Here is a 14,255-nt window from a genome sequence, read left to right on the forward strand (position 1 = left end):
AATAAAGACCTATGACAAAACACTTGCCACCGCCTCTCCTCTCTCTAGCACTGCAACCACCCTCTGTGCCTAGTAAAAGACCTACTCCAAAGCCTTGCTCCAAACAGCCCCTGGCCACTCTCCTCAATGGCACCTGCCCAAGCAGCATCCTGCAGCTGCCCCTGTGCAAAAACACTGCCACCCTTTGGCCAACCCCACGGAAGCACACCAAGAAAAGCACCCCAAGGCTGGAGAGCACCGCTGCACCTCATCTGCTTTATCCACTCCGTGCTCCATCCCTCCAATCCATGCCTCTCTGACTCACAGGCCACCATCTCATGCAGGACACTACGGTAAAAAGCAGGGCCCCCAACATGAAGGAAGAAATGACAAGGTGGACTCCGTTGATAGCCCAAGGCTAATGCATTACTTTCTTATACTCTACTGTTTTATGCTGTATTACAATATATTACACTCCATCTAACCTGAAACTGCCCAGGCGCTCAACTCAAACAGATCTTGTGACTGTCCCCTGACCGACAAGACACAGCTTGCAGAGATTGGTCAAGAGAACAAAACACTCACAGCAGAATCCAATGACCAATTCCCCTCAGGTCAACAATCCTCCACAATGCATCTCACTTCTGCACAAAGAAAGGCGCAGCGATCGAGGGAAGAATTCTCTTTTCTTTCTCAGAGGTACATCTCTGCCATTCCCTGAAAATATCCCAGGGAAGCTGTGCCTTGATTCTCTTGTGAAGAGAAATGCGGCCCCAGCACACTGTCAAGCACTTTGCACAAAGCCAGCCCCACAAGGTCACTTACCCTGCCCCTAGCCACTGCTGCTGTGGAGCCCTAACCCTAACCTCGAGCAGCAGCAAAACCGCCAGGAATGGCCACTTGGCACTTTGGAATGCACTGCCTCCCGCTATCCATCACCTCTTTCTTTCCCATTGGCATGGTGTCCTGGAGAAGCAGCCTCATCTTCTTGCCTGACACAGAGCTCTGCCCCAGTGCTCCGTAGTTCCCACCCTCTTCCGCTTTTCCCTTTCTAAAAACGGGGCTTCTATTTCTCTTCTACCACTTCTTGGCAACCTCAACCCACAAACATCAGGTTTCAAAAACGACCCACACTGGCCTAGCAACTCCACCTGGAAGTTCCCTCAGGACTCACGCATTAACCTCTTGACGTGCCATCCACCTGTACGCATTCAGGTTGCTAAGATGGTCTCAAACTTGGCCCTCTCCAGCAGTGGCCTGGGCATCTGCGTTCTCCAGGCAGGGCTCCCGGCGTTTGCCCGGCGCGACTTGGGCAGCGTGCCTGCAGACCACTGAGACGCACGGCTACAAACCGCCACTCGTCTCCACAGCCTCTTTGCCCCTGAAGTCTAGAACCTTCCATTCCCATCAGCCGCACCTAGCAACAATCCCACCATTTCTCCATCAGGCCAGGGTGATCGTCCCCTTGCAGATTTCTGCGCACCCCAAATTCCTCTTCACCCATCCCCACATTTTGTGCACAGCGTTTTGCACTGGCAAACCTTCACTGCTCCAGCCAATGAAGCCCAGCTGTCTCAGCCTTGCTCACAAGGGACGGCCTCTGCAGCCCTGTGCATCTTCAGAGCCATCCCCTCCAGGAACCCCACACCTCTCATGGACCAAGGCGACCTGAACAGGACACGCCATTGCAGCCAAGGGCTCTGGCAATGCCAAAGCACAAGCCCATTTCTTGCACGGGGGACAGTCCTCTTTTCCCTCCGGCCGCCTCATCCGCCAGGGCACGGATCTCCAAAGCAGACCCTTGCTCCAGGGCCACAGCCATCGGAGCCAGCAGCACAGGAAGAGGCAAGCCCTTCCCTTTTGCCCACTTCTTCACTGAGCCTTTCTTGCCTGCCTCGTTGCTGGCTCCTCCCAAAGGTGGCAGCAGGTGGAGCGCCTGCCTCCGTGCAAGGGCACACTCAGGCCTCCGAGGCCCACGTGCACAGCCAGCCCCTCGAACACTGCCACTGCCCCGGGGCATTCACGGCAGGCAGGCAGGAGGGGAAAGGCCGGCCCCCGCCCGCTGACATCACCGCACGGCCCTCGCAACAACCACAAAAGGAAAACAGTGGCGAGCATGAAAAGAAAGGCAAGCCACAAAGTGAAAGGAAAAGTGACCGCAGGCACCAGCAGGCCTTCGCAGGGGGAAACAATGCTTGGGCACGGAGACAGACCCGGCTGCAGAGCACAGACCCCGCAGCTGGCCCGGCAGGTGAAAGGGAACAGCCAAGACCCCTCTCCACCACACCTGACACCCACGCCTCTGAGCCAGAGCTTTGGCAAGCCCGGCACTCCGCTGCCACCACAATCCCCAACCATGGACACTCCGACAAAAGCCTTCCTCAAAACCACCAGAGCCACCAGCAGAGACTGGAAAGTACGGGCGGAAAGTGCCGGCAATCGGAAAGCGACAAAGGGAAAGCTGCCTTGCATACAAAGCCGCGCACCCGGCGGCAGCCCAAGCACAGCCACCAGCAGCACCAGCAGCACCAGGCAGCCTCAGCAGGCTCCTCCTGCCCGGCACCGCCCGACAGCGCCCACAGATCCACCATGGCTGCGCCCACAGCCACACAGCCACGCCTGCCGCACGCCGCCCCGGCGCTCCTGCTCCTCCTCACCGCTCTGGCCACCAGCCTGGCCTGCCAACACCTGTGGACACACGAGGACACCTTCCCCGGCGACGCTCTCCAACTCCTCCAGCACATGGCTGCCAGCCACACACAGCCCTGCCACCTGCAAGAGCCGCCCTTCTTCCCCGACGCCCTGCTCCACAACAACCTCCAGCCGCACCAAGCCGCCGCCGCCGCCCTCGGCATCCTCCAGCACCTCTTCCACACGCTCAGCTCCAACGGCACCCGCCAGCACTGGCCCAGCCAGGCTCGCAACCAGCTCCTCAACAAGCTGCAGCACCACATGCACCACCTGGAGCAATGCCTCCCCGGCAACGCCACGCCCTTCAAAGGACCACGCAACCCGCTGCTCGCCATCAACAAGTACTTCAGGGACATCCACCTCTTCCTCCACGCCCACGAGCACAGCGCCTGCGCCTGGGACCACGTCCGCCTCGAAGCTCGTGCCGCTCTACAGCACCTCCACAACCTCACACGCACCATGCGCCGCTAGCCAAACACCCACACACCAAGCCTCAGCTGCGCCCCAAAGCCACCTCCAAGCCCACACCTCTTCTCACCTGGGACCAGAGACAGGCCTGCCACAACCGCACGGCACCCGCAGCCTTCAACCACGGCATCTCCAGCCATTCAGACGCTCCCACTGAGATGGACAAAGGACCTCCTCTACATATTTATTGACCTATTTATTTATTTATTTATTTATTTATCTATTTATTTATTATTTATCTATTTATTGAGGTATTTATTTTTCTACCTCTTCACTTATTGATGACACCAGAAATAAAGACCTATGACAAAACACTTGCCACCGCCTCTCCTCTCTCTAGCACTGCAACCACCCTCTGTGCCTAGTAAAAGACCTACTCCAAAGCCTTGCTCCAAACAGCCCCTGGCCACTCTCCTCAATGGCACCTGCCCAAGCAGCATCCTGCAGCTGCCCCTGTGCAAAAACACTGCCACCCTTTGGCCAACCCCACGGAAGCACACCAAGAAAAGCACCCCAAGGCTGGAGAGCACCGCTGCACCTCATCTGCTTTATCCACTCCGTGCTCCATCCCTCCAATCCATGCCTCTCTGACTCACAGGCAACCATCTCATGCAGGACACTACGGTAAAAAGCAGGGCTCCCGACATGCAGGAAGAAATGACAAGGTGGACTCCGTTGATAGCCCAAGGCTAATGCATTACTTTCCTATACTCTGCTGTTTTATGCTGTATTACAATATATTACACTCCATCTAACCTGAAACTGCCCAGGCGCTCAACTCAAACAGATCCTGTGACTGTCCCCTGACCGACAAGACACAGCTTGCAGAGATTGGTCAAGAGAACAAAACACTCACAGCAGAATCCAATGACCAATTCCCCTCAGGTCAACAATCCTCCACAATGCATCTCACTTCTGCACTAAGAAAGGCGCAGCGATCGAGAGAAGAATTGTCTTTTCTTTCTCAGAGGTACATCTCTGCCATTCCCTGAAAATATCCCAGGGAAGCTGTGCCTTGATTCTCTTGTGAAGAGAAATGCGGCCCCAGCACACTGTCAAGCACTTTGCACAAAGCCAGCCCCACAAGGTCACTTACCCTGCCCCTAGCCACTGCTGCTGTGGAGCCCTAACCCTAACCTCGAGCAGCAGCAAAACCGCCAGGAATGGCCACTTGGCACTTTGGAATGCACTGCCTCCCGCTATCCATCACCTCTTTCTTTTCCATTGGCATGGTGTCCTGGAGAAGCAGCCTCATCTTCTTGCCTGACACAGAGCTCTGCCCCAGTGCTCCGTAGTTCCCACCCTCTTCCACTTTTCCCTTTCTAAAAACGGGGCTTCTATTTCTCTTCTACCACTTCTTGGCAACCTCAACCCACAAACATCAGGTTTCAAAAACGACCCACACTGGCCTAGCAACTCCACCTGGAAGTTCCCTCAGGACTCACGCATTAACCTCTTGACGTGCCATCCACCTGTACGCATTCAGGTTGCTAAGATGGTCTCAAACTTGGCCCTCTCCAGCAGTGGCCTGGGCATCTGCGTTCTCCAGGCAGGGCTCCCGGCGTTTGCCCGGCGCGACTTGGGCAGCGTGCCTGCAGACCACTGAGACGCACGGCTACAAACCGCCACTCGTCTCCACAGCCTCTTTGCCCCTGAAGTCTAGAACCTTCCATTCCCATCAGCCGCACCTAGCAACAATCCCACCATTTCTCCATCAGGCCAGGGTGATCGTCCCCTTGCAGATTTCTGCGCACCCCAAATTCCTCTTCACCCATCCCCACATTTTGTGCACAGCGTTTTGCACTGGCAAACCTTCACTGCTCCAGCCAATGAAGCCCAGCTGTCTCAGCCTTGCTCACAAGGGACGGCCTCTGCAGCCCTGTGCATCTTCAGAGTCATCCCCTCCAGGAACGCCACTCCTCTCATGGACCAAGGCGCCCTGAACAGGACACGCCGTTTCAGCCAAGGGCTCTGGCAATGCCAAAGCACAAGCCCATTTCTTGCACGGGGGACAGTCCTCTTTTCCCTCCGGCCGCCTCATCCGCCAGGGCACGGATCTCCAAAGCAGACCCTTGCTCCAGGGCCACAGCCATCGGAGCCAGCAGCACAGGAAGAGGCAAGCCCTTCCCTTTTGCCCACTTCTTCACTGAGCCTTTCTTGCCTGCCTCGTTGCTGGCTCCTCCCAAAGGCGGCAGCAGGTGGAGCGCCTACCTCCGTGCAAGGGCACACTCAGGCCTCCGAGGCCCACGTGCACAGCCAGCCCCTCGAACACTGCCACTGCCCCGGGGCATTCACGGCAGGCAGGCAGGAGGGGAAAGGCCGGCCCCCGCCCGCTGACATCACCGCACGGCCCTCGCAACAACCACAAAAGGAAAACAGTGGCGAGCATGAAAAGAAAGGCAAGCCACAAAGTGAAAGGAAAAGTGACCGCAGGCACCAGCAGGCCTTCGCAGGGGGAAACAATGCTTGGGCACGGAGACAGACCCGGCTGCAGAGCACAGACCGCGCAGCTGGCCCGGCAGGTGAAAGGGAACAGCCAAGACCCCTCTCCACCACACCTGACACCCACGCCTCTGAGCCAGAGCTTTGGCAAGCCCGGCACTCCGCTGCCACCACAATCCCCAACCATGGACACTCCGACAAAAGCCTTCCCCAAAACCAGCAGAGCCACCAGCAGAGACTGGAAAGTACGGGCGGAAAGTGCCGGCAATCGGAAAGTGACGAAGGGAAAGCTGCCTTGCATACAAAGCCGCGCACCCGGCGGCAGCCCAAGCACAGCCACCAGCAGCACCAGCAGCACCAGGCAGCCTCAGCAGGCTCCTCCTGCCCGGCACCGCCCGACAGCGCCCACAGATCCACCATGGCTGCGCCCACAGCCACACAGCCACGCCTGCCGCACGCCGCCCCGGCGCTCCTGCTCCTCCTCACCGCTCTGGCCACCAGCCTGGCCTGCCAACACCTGTGGACACACGAGGACACCTTCCCCGGCGACGCTCTCCAACTCCTCCAGCACATGGCTGCCAGCCACACACAGCCCTGCCACCTGCAAGAGCCGCCCTTCTTCCCCGACGCCCTGCTCCACAACAACCTCCAGCCGCACCAAGCCGCCGCCGCCGCCCTCGGCATCCTCCAGCACCTCTTCCACACGCTCAGCTCCAACGGCACCCGCCAGCACTGGCCCAGCCAGGCTCGCAACCAGCTCCTCAACAAGCTGCAGCACCACATGCACCACCTGGAGCAATGCCTCCCCGGCAACGCCACGCCCTTCAAAGGACCACGCAACCCGCTGCTCGCCATCAACAAGTACTTCAGGGACATCCACCTCTTCCTCCACGCCCACGAGCACAGCGCCTGCGCCTGGGACCACGTCCGCCTCGAAGCTCTACAGCACCTCCACAACCTCACACGCACCATGCGCCGCTAGCCAAACACCCACACACCAAGCCTCAGCTGCGCCCCAAAGCCACCTCCAAGCCCACACCTCTTCTCACCTGGGACCAGAGACAGGCCTGCCACAACCGCACGGCACCCGCAGCCTTCAACCACGGCATCTCCAGCCATTCAGACGCTCCCACTGAGATGGACAAAGGACCTCCTCTACATATTTATTGACCTATTTATTTATTTATTTATTTATCTATTTATTTATTATTTATCTATTTATTGAGTTATTTATTTTTCTACCTCTTCACTTATTGATGACACCAGAAATAAAGACCTATGACCAAACACTTGCCACCGCCTCTCCTCTCTCTAGCACTGCAACCACCCTCTGTGCCAGGGGAAAGCACATGTCCCCTCAAGACCTACTCCAAAGCCCTGCTCCAAACAGCCCCTGGCCACTCTCCTCAATGGCACCTGCCCAAGCAGCATCCTGCAGCTGCCCCTGTGCAAAAACACTGCCACCCTTTGGCCAACCCCACGGAAGCACACCAAGAAAAGCACCCCAAGGCTGGAGAGCACCGCTGCACCTCATCTGCTTTATCCACTCCGTGCTCCATCCCTCCAATCCATGCCTCTCTGACTCACAGGCCACCATCTCATGCAGGACACTACGGTAAAAAGCAGGGCCCCCAACATGAAGGAAGAAATGACAAGGTGGACTCCGTTGATAGCCCAAGGCTAATGCATTACTTTCTTATACTCTACTGTTTTATGCTGTATTACAATATATTACACTCCATCTAACCTGAAACTGCCCAGGCGCTCAACTCAAACAGATCTTGTGACTGTCCCCTGACCGACAAGACACAGCTTGCAGAGATTGGTCAAGAGAACAAAACACTCACAGCAGAATCCAATGACCAATTCCCCTCAGGTCAACAATCCTCCACAATGCATCTCACTTCTGCACAAAGAAAGGCGCAGTGATCGAGGGAAGAATTCTCTTTTCTTTCTCAGAGGTACATCTCTGCCATTCCCTGAAAATATCCCAGGGAAGCTGTGCCTTGATTCTCTTGTGAAGAGAAATGCGGCCCCAGCACACTGTCAAGCACTTTGCACAAAGCCAGCCCCACAAGGTCACTCACCCTGCCCCTAGCCACTGCTGCTGTGGAGCCCTAACCCTAACCTCGAGCAGCAGCAAAACCGCCAGGAATGGCCACTTGGCACTTTGGAATGCACTGCCTCCCGCTATCCATCACCTCTTTCTTTCCCATTGGCATGGTGTCCTGGAGAAGCAGCCTCATCTTCTTGCCTGACACAGAGCTCTGCCCCAGTGCTCCGTAGTTCCCACCCTCTTCCGCTTTTCCCTTTCTAAAAACGGGGCTTCTATTTCTCTTCTACCACTTCTTGGCAACCTCAACCCACAAACATCAGGTTTCAAAAACGACCCACACTGGCCTAGCAACTCCACCTGGAAGTTCCCTCAGGACTCACGCATTAACCTCTTGACGTGCCATCCACCTGTACGCATTCAGGTTGCTAAGATGGTCTCAAACTTGGCCCTCTCCAGCAGTGGCCTGGGCATCTGCGTTCTCCAGGCAGGGCTCCCGGCGTTTGCCCGGCGCGACTTGGGCAGCGTGCCTGCAGACCACTGAGACGCACGGCTACAAACCGCCACTCGTCTCCACAGCCTCTTTGCCCCTGAAGTCTAGAACCTTCCATTCCCATCAGCCGCACCTAGCAACAATCCCACCATTTCTCCATCAGGCCAGGGTGATCGTCCCCTTGCAGATTTCTGCGCGCCCCAAATTCCTCTTCACCCATCCCCACATTTTGTGCACAGCGTTTTGCACTGGCAAACCTTCACTGCTCCAGCCAATGAAGCCCAGCTGTCTCAGCCTTGCTCACAAGGGACGGCCTCTGCAGCCCTGTGCATCTTCAGAGCCATCCCCTCCAGGAACCCCACACCTCTCATGGACCAAGGCGCCCTGAACAGGACACGCCATTGCAGCCAAGGGCTCTGGCAATGCCAAAGCACAAGCCCATTTCTTGCACGGGGGACAGTCCTCTTTTCCCTCCGGCCGCCTCATCCGCCAGGGCACGGATCTCCAAAGCAGACCCTTGCTCCAGGGCCACAGCCATCGGAGCCAGCAGCACAGGAAGAGGCAAGCCCTTCCCTTTTGCCCACTTCTTCACTGAGCCTTTCTTGCCTGCCTCGTTGCTGGCTCCTCCCAAAGGTGGCAGCAGGTGGAGCGCCTGCCTCCGTGCAAGGGCACACTCAGGCCTCCGAGGCCCACGTGCACAGCCAGCCCCTCGAACACTGCCACTGCCCCGGGGCATTCACGGCAGGCAGGCAGGAGGGGAAAGGCCGGCCCCCGCCCGCTGACATCACCGCACGGCCCTCGCAACAACCACAAAAGGAAAACAGTGGCGAGCATGAAAAGAAAGGCAAGCCACAAAGTGAAAGGAAAAGTGACCGCAGGCACCAGCAGGCCTTCGCAGGGGGAAACAATGCTTGGGCACGGAGACAGACCCGGCTGCAGAGCACAGACCGCACAGCTGGCCCGGCAGGTGAAAGGGAACAGCCAAGACCCCTCTCCACCACACCTGACACCCACGCCTCTGAGCCAGAGCTTTGGCAAGCCCGGCACTCCGCTGCCACCACAATCCCCAACCATGGACACTCCGACAAAAGCCTTCCCCAAAACCAGCAGAGCCACCAGCAGAGACTGGAAAGTACGGGCGGAAAGTGCCGGCAATCGGAAAGCGACGAAGGGAAAGCTGCCTTGCATACAAAGCCGCGCACCCGGCGGCAGCCCAAGCACAGCCACCAGCAGCACCAGCAGCACCAGCCAGCCTCAGCAGGCTCCTCCTGCCCGGCACCGCCCGACAGCGCCCACAGATCCACCATGGCTGCGCCCACAGCCACACAGCCACGCCTGCCGCACGCCGCCCCGGCGCTCCTGCTCCTCCTCACCGCTCTGGCCACCAGCCTGGCCTGCCAACACCTGTGGACACACGAGGACACCTTCCCCGGCGACGCTCTCCAACTCCTCCAGCACATGGCTGCCAGCCACACACAGCCCTGCCACCTGCAAGAGCCGCCCTTCTTCCCCGACGCCCTGCTCCACAACAACCTCCAGCCGCACCAAGCCGCCGCCGCCGCCTTCCGCATCCTCCAGCACCTCTTCCACACGCTCAGCTCCAACGGCACCCGACAGCACTGGCCCAGCCAGGCTCGCAACCAGCTCCTCAACAAGCTGCAGCACCACATGCACCACCTGGAGCAATGCCTCCCCGGCAACGCCACGCCCTTCAAAGGACCACGCAACCCGCTGCTCGCCATCAACAAGTACTTCAGGGACATCCACCTCTTCCTCCACGCCCACGAGCACAGCGCCTGCGCCTGGGACCACGTCCGCCTCGAAGCTCGTGCCGCTCTACAGCACCTCCACAACCTCACACGCACCATGCGCCGCTAGCCAAACACCCACACACCAAGCCTCAGCTGCGCCCCAAAGCCACCTCCAAGCCCACACCTCTTCTCACCTGGGACCAGAGACAGGCCTGCCACAACCGCACGGCACCCGCAGCCTTCAACCACGGCATCTCCAGCCATTCAGACGCTCCCACTGAGATGGACAAAGGACCTCCTCTACATATTTATTGACCTATTTATTTATTTATTTATTTATCTATTTATTTATTATTTATCTATTTATTGAGTTATTTATTTTTCTACCTCTTCACTTATTGATGACACCAGAAATAAAGACCTATGACCAAACACTTGCCACCGCCTCTCCTCTCTCTAGCACTGCAACCACCCTCTGTGCCAGGGGAAAGCACATGTCCCCTCAAGACCTACTCCAAAGCCCTGCTCCAAACAGCCCCTGGCCACTCTCCTCAATGGCACCTGCCCAAGCAGCATCCTGCAGCTGCCCCTGTGCAAAAACACTGCCACCCTTTGGCCAACCCCACGGAAGCACACCAAGAAAAGCACCCCAAGGCTGGAGAGCACCGCTGCACCTCATCTGCTTTATCCACTCCGTGCTCCATCCCTCCAATCCATGCCTCTCTGACTCACAGGCCACCATCTCATGCAGGACACTACGGTAAAAAGCAGGGCCCCCAACATGAAGGAAGAAATGACAAGGTGGACTCCGTTGATAGCCCAAGGCTAATGCATTACTTTCTTATACTCTACTGTTTTATGCTGTATTACAATATATTACACTCCATCTAACCTGAAACTGCCCAGGCGCTCAACTCAAACAGATCTTGTGACTGTCCCCTGACCGACAAGACACAGCTTGCAGAGATTGGTCAAGAGAACAAAACACTCACAGCAGAATCCAATGACCAATTCCCCTCAGGTCAACAATCCTCCACAATGCATCTCACTTCTGCACAAAGAAAGGCGCAGCGATCGAGGGAAGAATTCTCTTTTCTTTCTCAGAGGTACATCTCTGCCATTCCCTGAAAATATCCCAGGGAAGCTGTGCCTTGATTCTCTTGTGAAGAGAAATGCGGCCCCAGCACACTGTCAAGCACTTTGCACAAAGCCAGCCCCACAAGGTCACTTACCCTGCCCCTAGCCACTGCTGCTGTGGAGCCCTAACCCTAACCTCGAGCAGCAGCAAAACCGCCAGGAATGGCCACTTGGCACTTTGGAATGCACTGCCTCCCGCTATCCATCACCTCTTTCTTTCCCATTGGCATGGTGTCCTGGAGAAGCAGCCTCATCTTCTTGCCTGACACAGAGCTCTGCCCCAGTGCTCCGTAGTTCCCACCCTCTTCCGCTTTTCCCTTTCTAAAAACGGGGCTTCTATTTCTCTTCTACCACTTCTTGGCAACCTCAACCCACAAACATCAGGTTTCAAAAACGACCCACACTGGCCTAGCAACTCCATCTGGAAGTTCCCTCAGGACTCACGCATTAACCTCTTGACGTGCCATCCACTTGTACGCATTCAGGTTGCTAAGATGGTCTCAAACTTGGCCCTCTCCAGCAGTGGCCTGGGCATCTGCGTTCTCCAGGCAGGGCTCCCGGCGTTTGCCCGGCGCGACTTGGGCAGCGTGCCTGCAGACCACTGAGACGCACGGCTACAAACCGCCACTCGTCTCCACAGCCTCTTTGCCCCTGAAGTCTAGAACCTTCCATTCCCATCAGCTGCACCTAGCAACAATCCCACCATTTCTCCATCAGGCCAGGGTGATCGTCCCCTTGCAGATTTCTGCGCACCCCAAATTCCTCTTCACCCATCCCCACATTTTGTGCACAGCGTTTTGCACTGGCAAACCTTCACTGCTCCAGCCAATGAAGCCCAGCTGTCTCAGCCTTGCTCACAAGGGACGGCCTCTGCAGCCCTGTGCATCTTCAGAGTCATCCCCTCCAGGAACGCCACTCCTCTCATGGACCAAGGCGCCCTGAACAGGACACGCCATTGCAGCCAAGGGCTCTGGCAATGCCAAAGCACAAGCCCATTTCTTGCACGGGGGACAGTCCTCTTTTCCCTCCGGCCGCCTCATCCGCCAGGGCACGGATCTCCAAAGCAGACCCTTGCTCCAGGGCCACAGCCATCGGAGCCAGCAGCACAGGAAGAGGCAAGCCCTTCCCTTTTGCCCACTTCTTCACTGAGCCTTTCTTGCCTGCCTCGTTGCTGGCTCCTCCCAAAGGTGGCAGCAGGTGGAGCGCCTGCCTCCGTGCAAGGGCACACTCAGGCCTCCGAGGCCCACGTGCACAGCCAGCCCCTCGAACACTGCCACTGCCCCGGGGCATTTACGGCAGGCAGGCAGGAGGGGAAAGGCCGGCCCCCGCCCGCTGACATCACCGCACGGCCCTCGCAACAACCACAAAAGGAAAACAGTGGCGAGCATGAAAAGAAAGGCAAGCCACAAAGTGAAAGGAAAAGTGACCGCAGGCACCAGCAGGCCTTCGCAGGGGGAAACAATGCTTGGGCACGGAGACAGACCCGGCTGCAGAGCACAGACCGCACAGCTGGCCCGGCAGGTGAAAGGGAACAGCCAAGACCCCTCTCCACCACACCTGACACCCACGCCTCTGAGCCAGAGCTTTGGCAAGCCCGGCACTCCGCTGCCACCACAATCCCCAACCATGGACACTCCGACAAAAGCCTTCCCCAAAACCAGCAGAGCCACCAGCAGAGACTGGAAAGTACGGGCGGAAAGTGCCGGCAATCGGAAAGCGACGAAGGGAAAGCTGCCTTGCATACAAAGCCGCGCACCCGGCGGCAGCCCAAGCACAGCCACCAGCAGCACCAGCAGCACCAGCCAGCCTCAGCAGGCTCCTCCTGCCCGGCACCGCCCGACAGCGCCCACAGATCCACCATGGCTGCGCCCACAGCCACACAGCCACGCCTGCCGCACGCCGCCCCGGCGCTCCTGCTCCTCCTCACCGCTCTGGCCACCAGCCTGGCCTGCCAACACCTGTGGACACACGAGGACACCTTCCCCGGCGACGCTCTCCAACTCCTCCAGCACATGGCTGCCAGCCACACACAGCCCTGCCACCTGCAAGAGCCGCCCTTCTTCCCCGACGCCCTGCTCCACAACAACCTCCAGCCGCACCAAGCCGCCGCCGCCGCCTTCCGCATCCTCCAGCACCTCTTCCACACGCTCAGCTCCAACGGCACCCGCCAGCACTGGCCCAGCCAGGCTCGCAACCAGCTCCTCAACAAGCTGCAGCACCACATGCACCACCTGGAGCAATGCCTCCCCGGCAACGCCACGCCCTTCAAAGGACCACGCAACCCGCTGCTCGCCATCAACAAGTACTTCAGGGACATCCACCTCTTCCTCCACGCCCACGAGCACAGCGCCTGCGCCTGGGACCACGTCCGCCTCGAAGCTCGTGCCGCTCTACAGCACCTCCACAACCTCACACGCACCATGCGCCGCTAGCCAAACACCCACACACCAAGCCTCAGCTGCGCCCCAAAGCCACCTCCAAGCCCACACCTCTTCTCACCTGGGACCAGAGACAGGCCTGCCACAACCGCACGGCACCCGCAGCCTTCAACCACGGCATCTCCAGCCATTCAGACGCTCCCACTGAGATGGACAAAGGACCTCCTCTACATATTTATTGACCTATTTATTTATTTATTTATTTATTTATCTATTTATTTATTATTTATCTATTTATTGAGGTATTTATTTTTCTACCTCTTCACTTATTGATGACACCAGAAATAAAGACCTATGACAAAACACTTGCCACCGCCTCTCCTCTCTCTAGCACTGCAACCACCCTCTGTGCCTAGTAAAAGACCTACTCCAAAGCCTTGCTCCAAACAGCCCCTGGCCACTCTCCTCAATGGCACCTGCCCAAGCAGCATCCTGCAGCTGCCCCTGTGCAAAAACACTGCCACCCTTTGGCCAACCCCACGGAAGCACACCAAGAAAAGCACCCCAAGGCTGGAGAGCACCGCTGCACCTCATCTGCTTTATCCACTCCGTGCTCCATCCCTCCAATCCATGCCTCTCTGACTCACAGGCAACCATCTCATGCAGGACACTACGGTAAAAAGCAGGGCTCCCGACATGCAGGAAGAAATGACAAGGTGGACTCCGTTGATAGCCCAAGGCTAATGCATTACTTTCCTATACTCTGCTGTTTTATGCTGTATTACAATATATTACACTCCATCTAACCTGAAACTGCCCAGGCGCTCAACTCAAACAGATCTTGTGACTGTCCCCTGACCGAC

At 57.5% G+C, this 14,255-nt stretch overlaps 5 protein-coding genes across 5 annotated transcripts in view; 4 read left to right on the forward strand and 1 right to left on the reverse strand.

Moving 5' to 3' along the window:
• UBAP2 (ubiquitin associated protein 2) overlaps positions 1-14,255 on the reverse strand; it is a 170,752-nt gene that overhangs the window by 55,137 nt on the left and 101,360 nt on the right.
• Positions 2,569-3,141, forward strand: LOC311165455 (interferon-like; the record flags this gene model as incomplete). The annotated part of the gene is made up of 1 exon (XM_084225421.1): positions 2,569-3,141. One exon carries the CDS (start codon positions 2,569-2,571, stop codon positions 3,139-3,141), a length of 573 nt encoding a protein of 190 aa, XP_084081547.1.
• On the forward strand, positions 5,999-6,562 carry LOC311165468 (interferon-like; the record flags this gene model as incomplete). The annotated part of the gene is made up of 1 exon (XM_084225434.1): positions 5,999-6,562. One exon carries the CDS (start codon positions 5,999-6,001, stop codon positions 6,560-6,562), a length of 564 nt encoding a protein of 187 aa, XP_084081560.1.
• LOC311165457 (interferon-like) lies at positions 9,432-10,004 on the forward strand (the record flags this gene model as incomplete). Its single annotated transcript, XM_084225423.1, has 1 exon — positions 9,432-10,004. The coding sequence occupies one exon, from the start codon at positions 9,432-9,434 to the stop codon at positions 10,002-10,004; it is 573 nt and encodes a 190-aa protein (XP_084081549.1).
• On the forward strand, positions 12,874-13,446 carry LOC311165458 (interferon-like; the record flags this gene model as incomplete). The annotated part of the gene is made up of 1 exon (XM_084225424.1): positions 12,874-13,446. The coding sequence occupies one exon, from the start codon at positions 12,874-12,876 to the stop codon at positions 13,444-13,446; it is 573 nt and encodes a 190-aa protein (XP_084081550.1).

This window comes from Fringilla coelebs, assembly GCF_963513975.1.
Source record: "Fringilla coelebs genome assembly, chromosome: Z".
In the NCBI taxonomy this organism is placed as follows: Eukaryota; Metazoa; Chordata; class Aves; order Passeriformes; family Fringillidae; genus Fringilla; species Fringilla coelebs.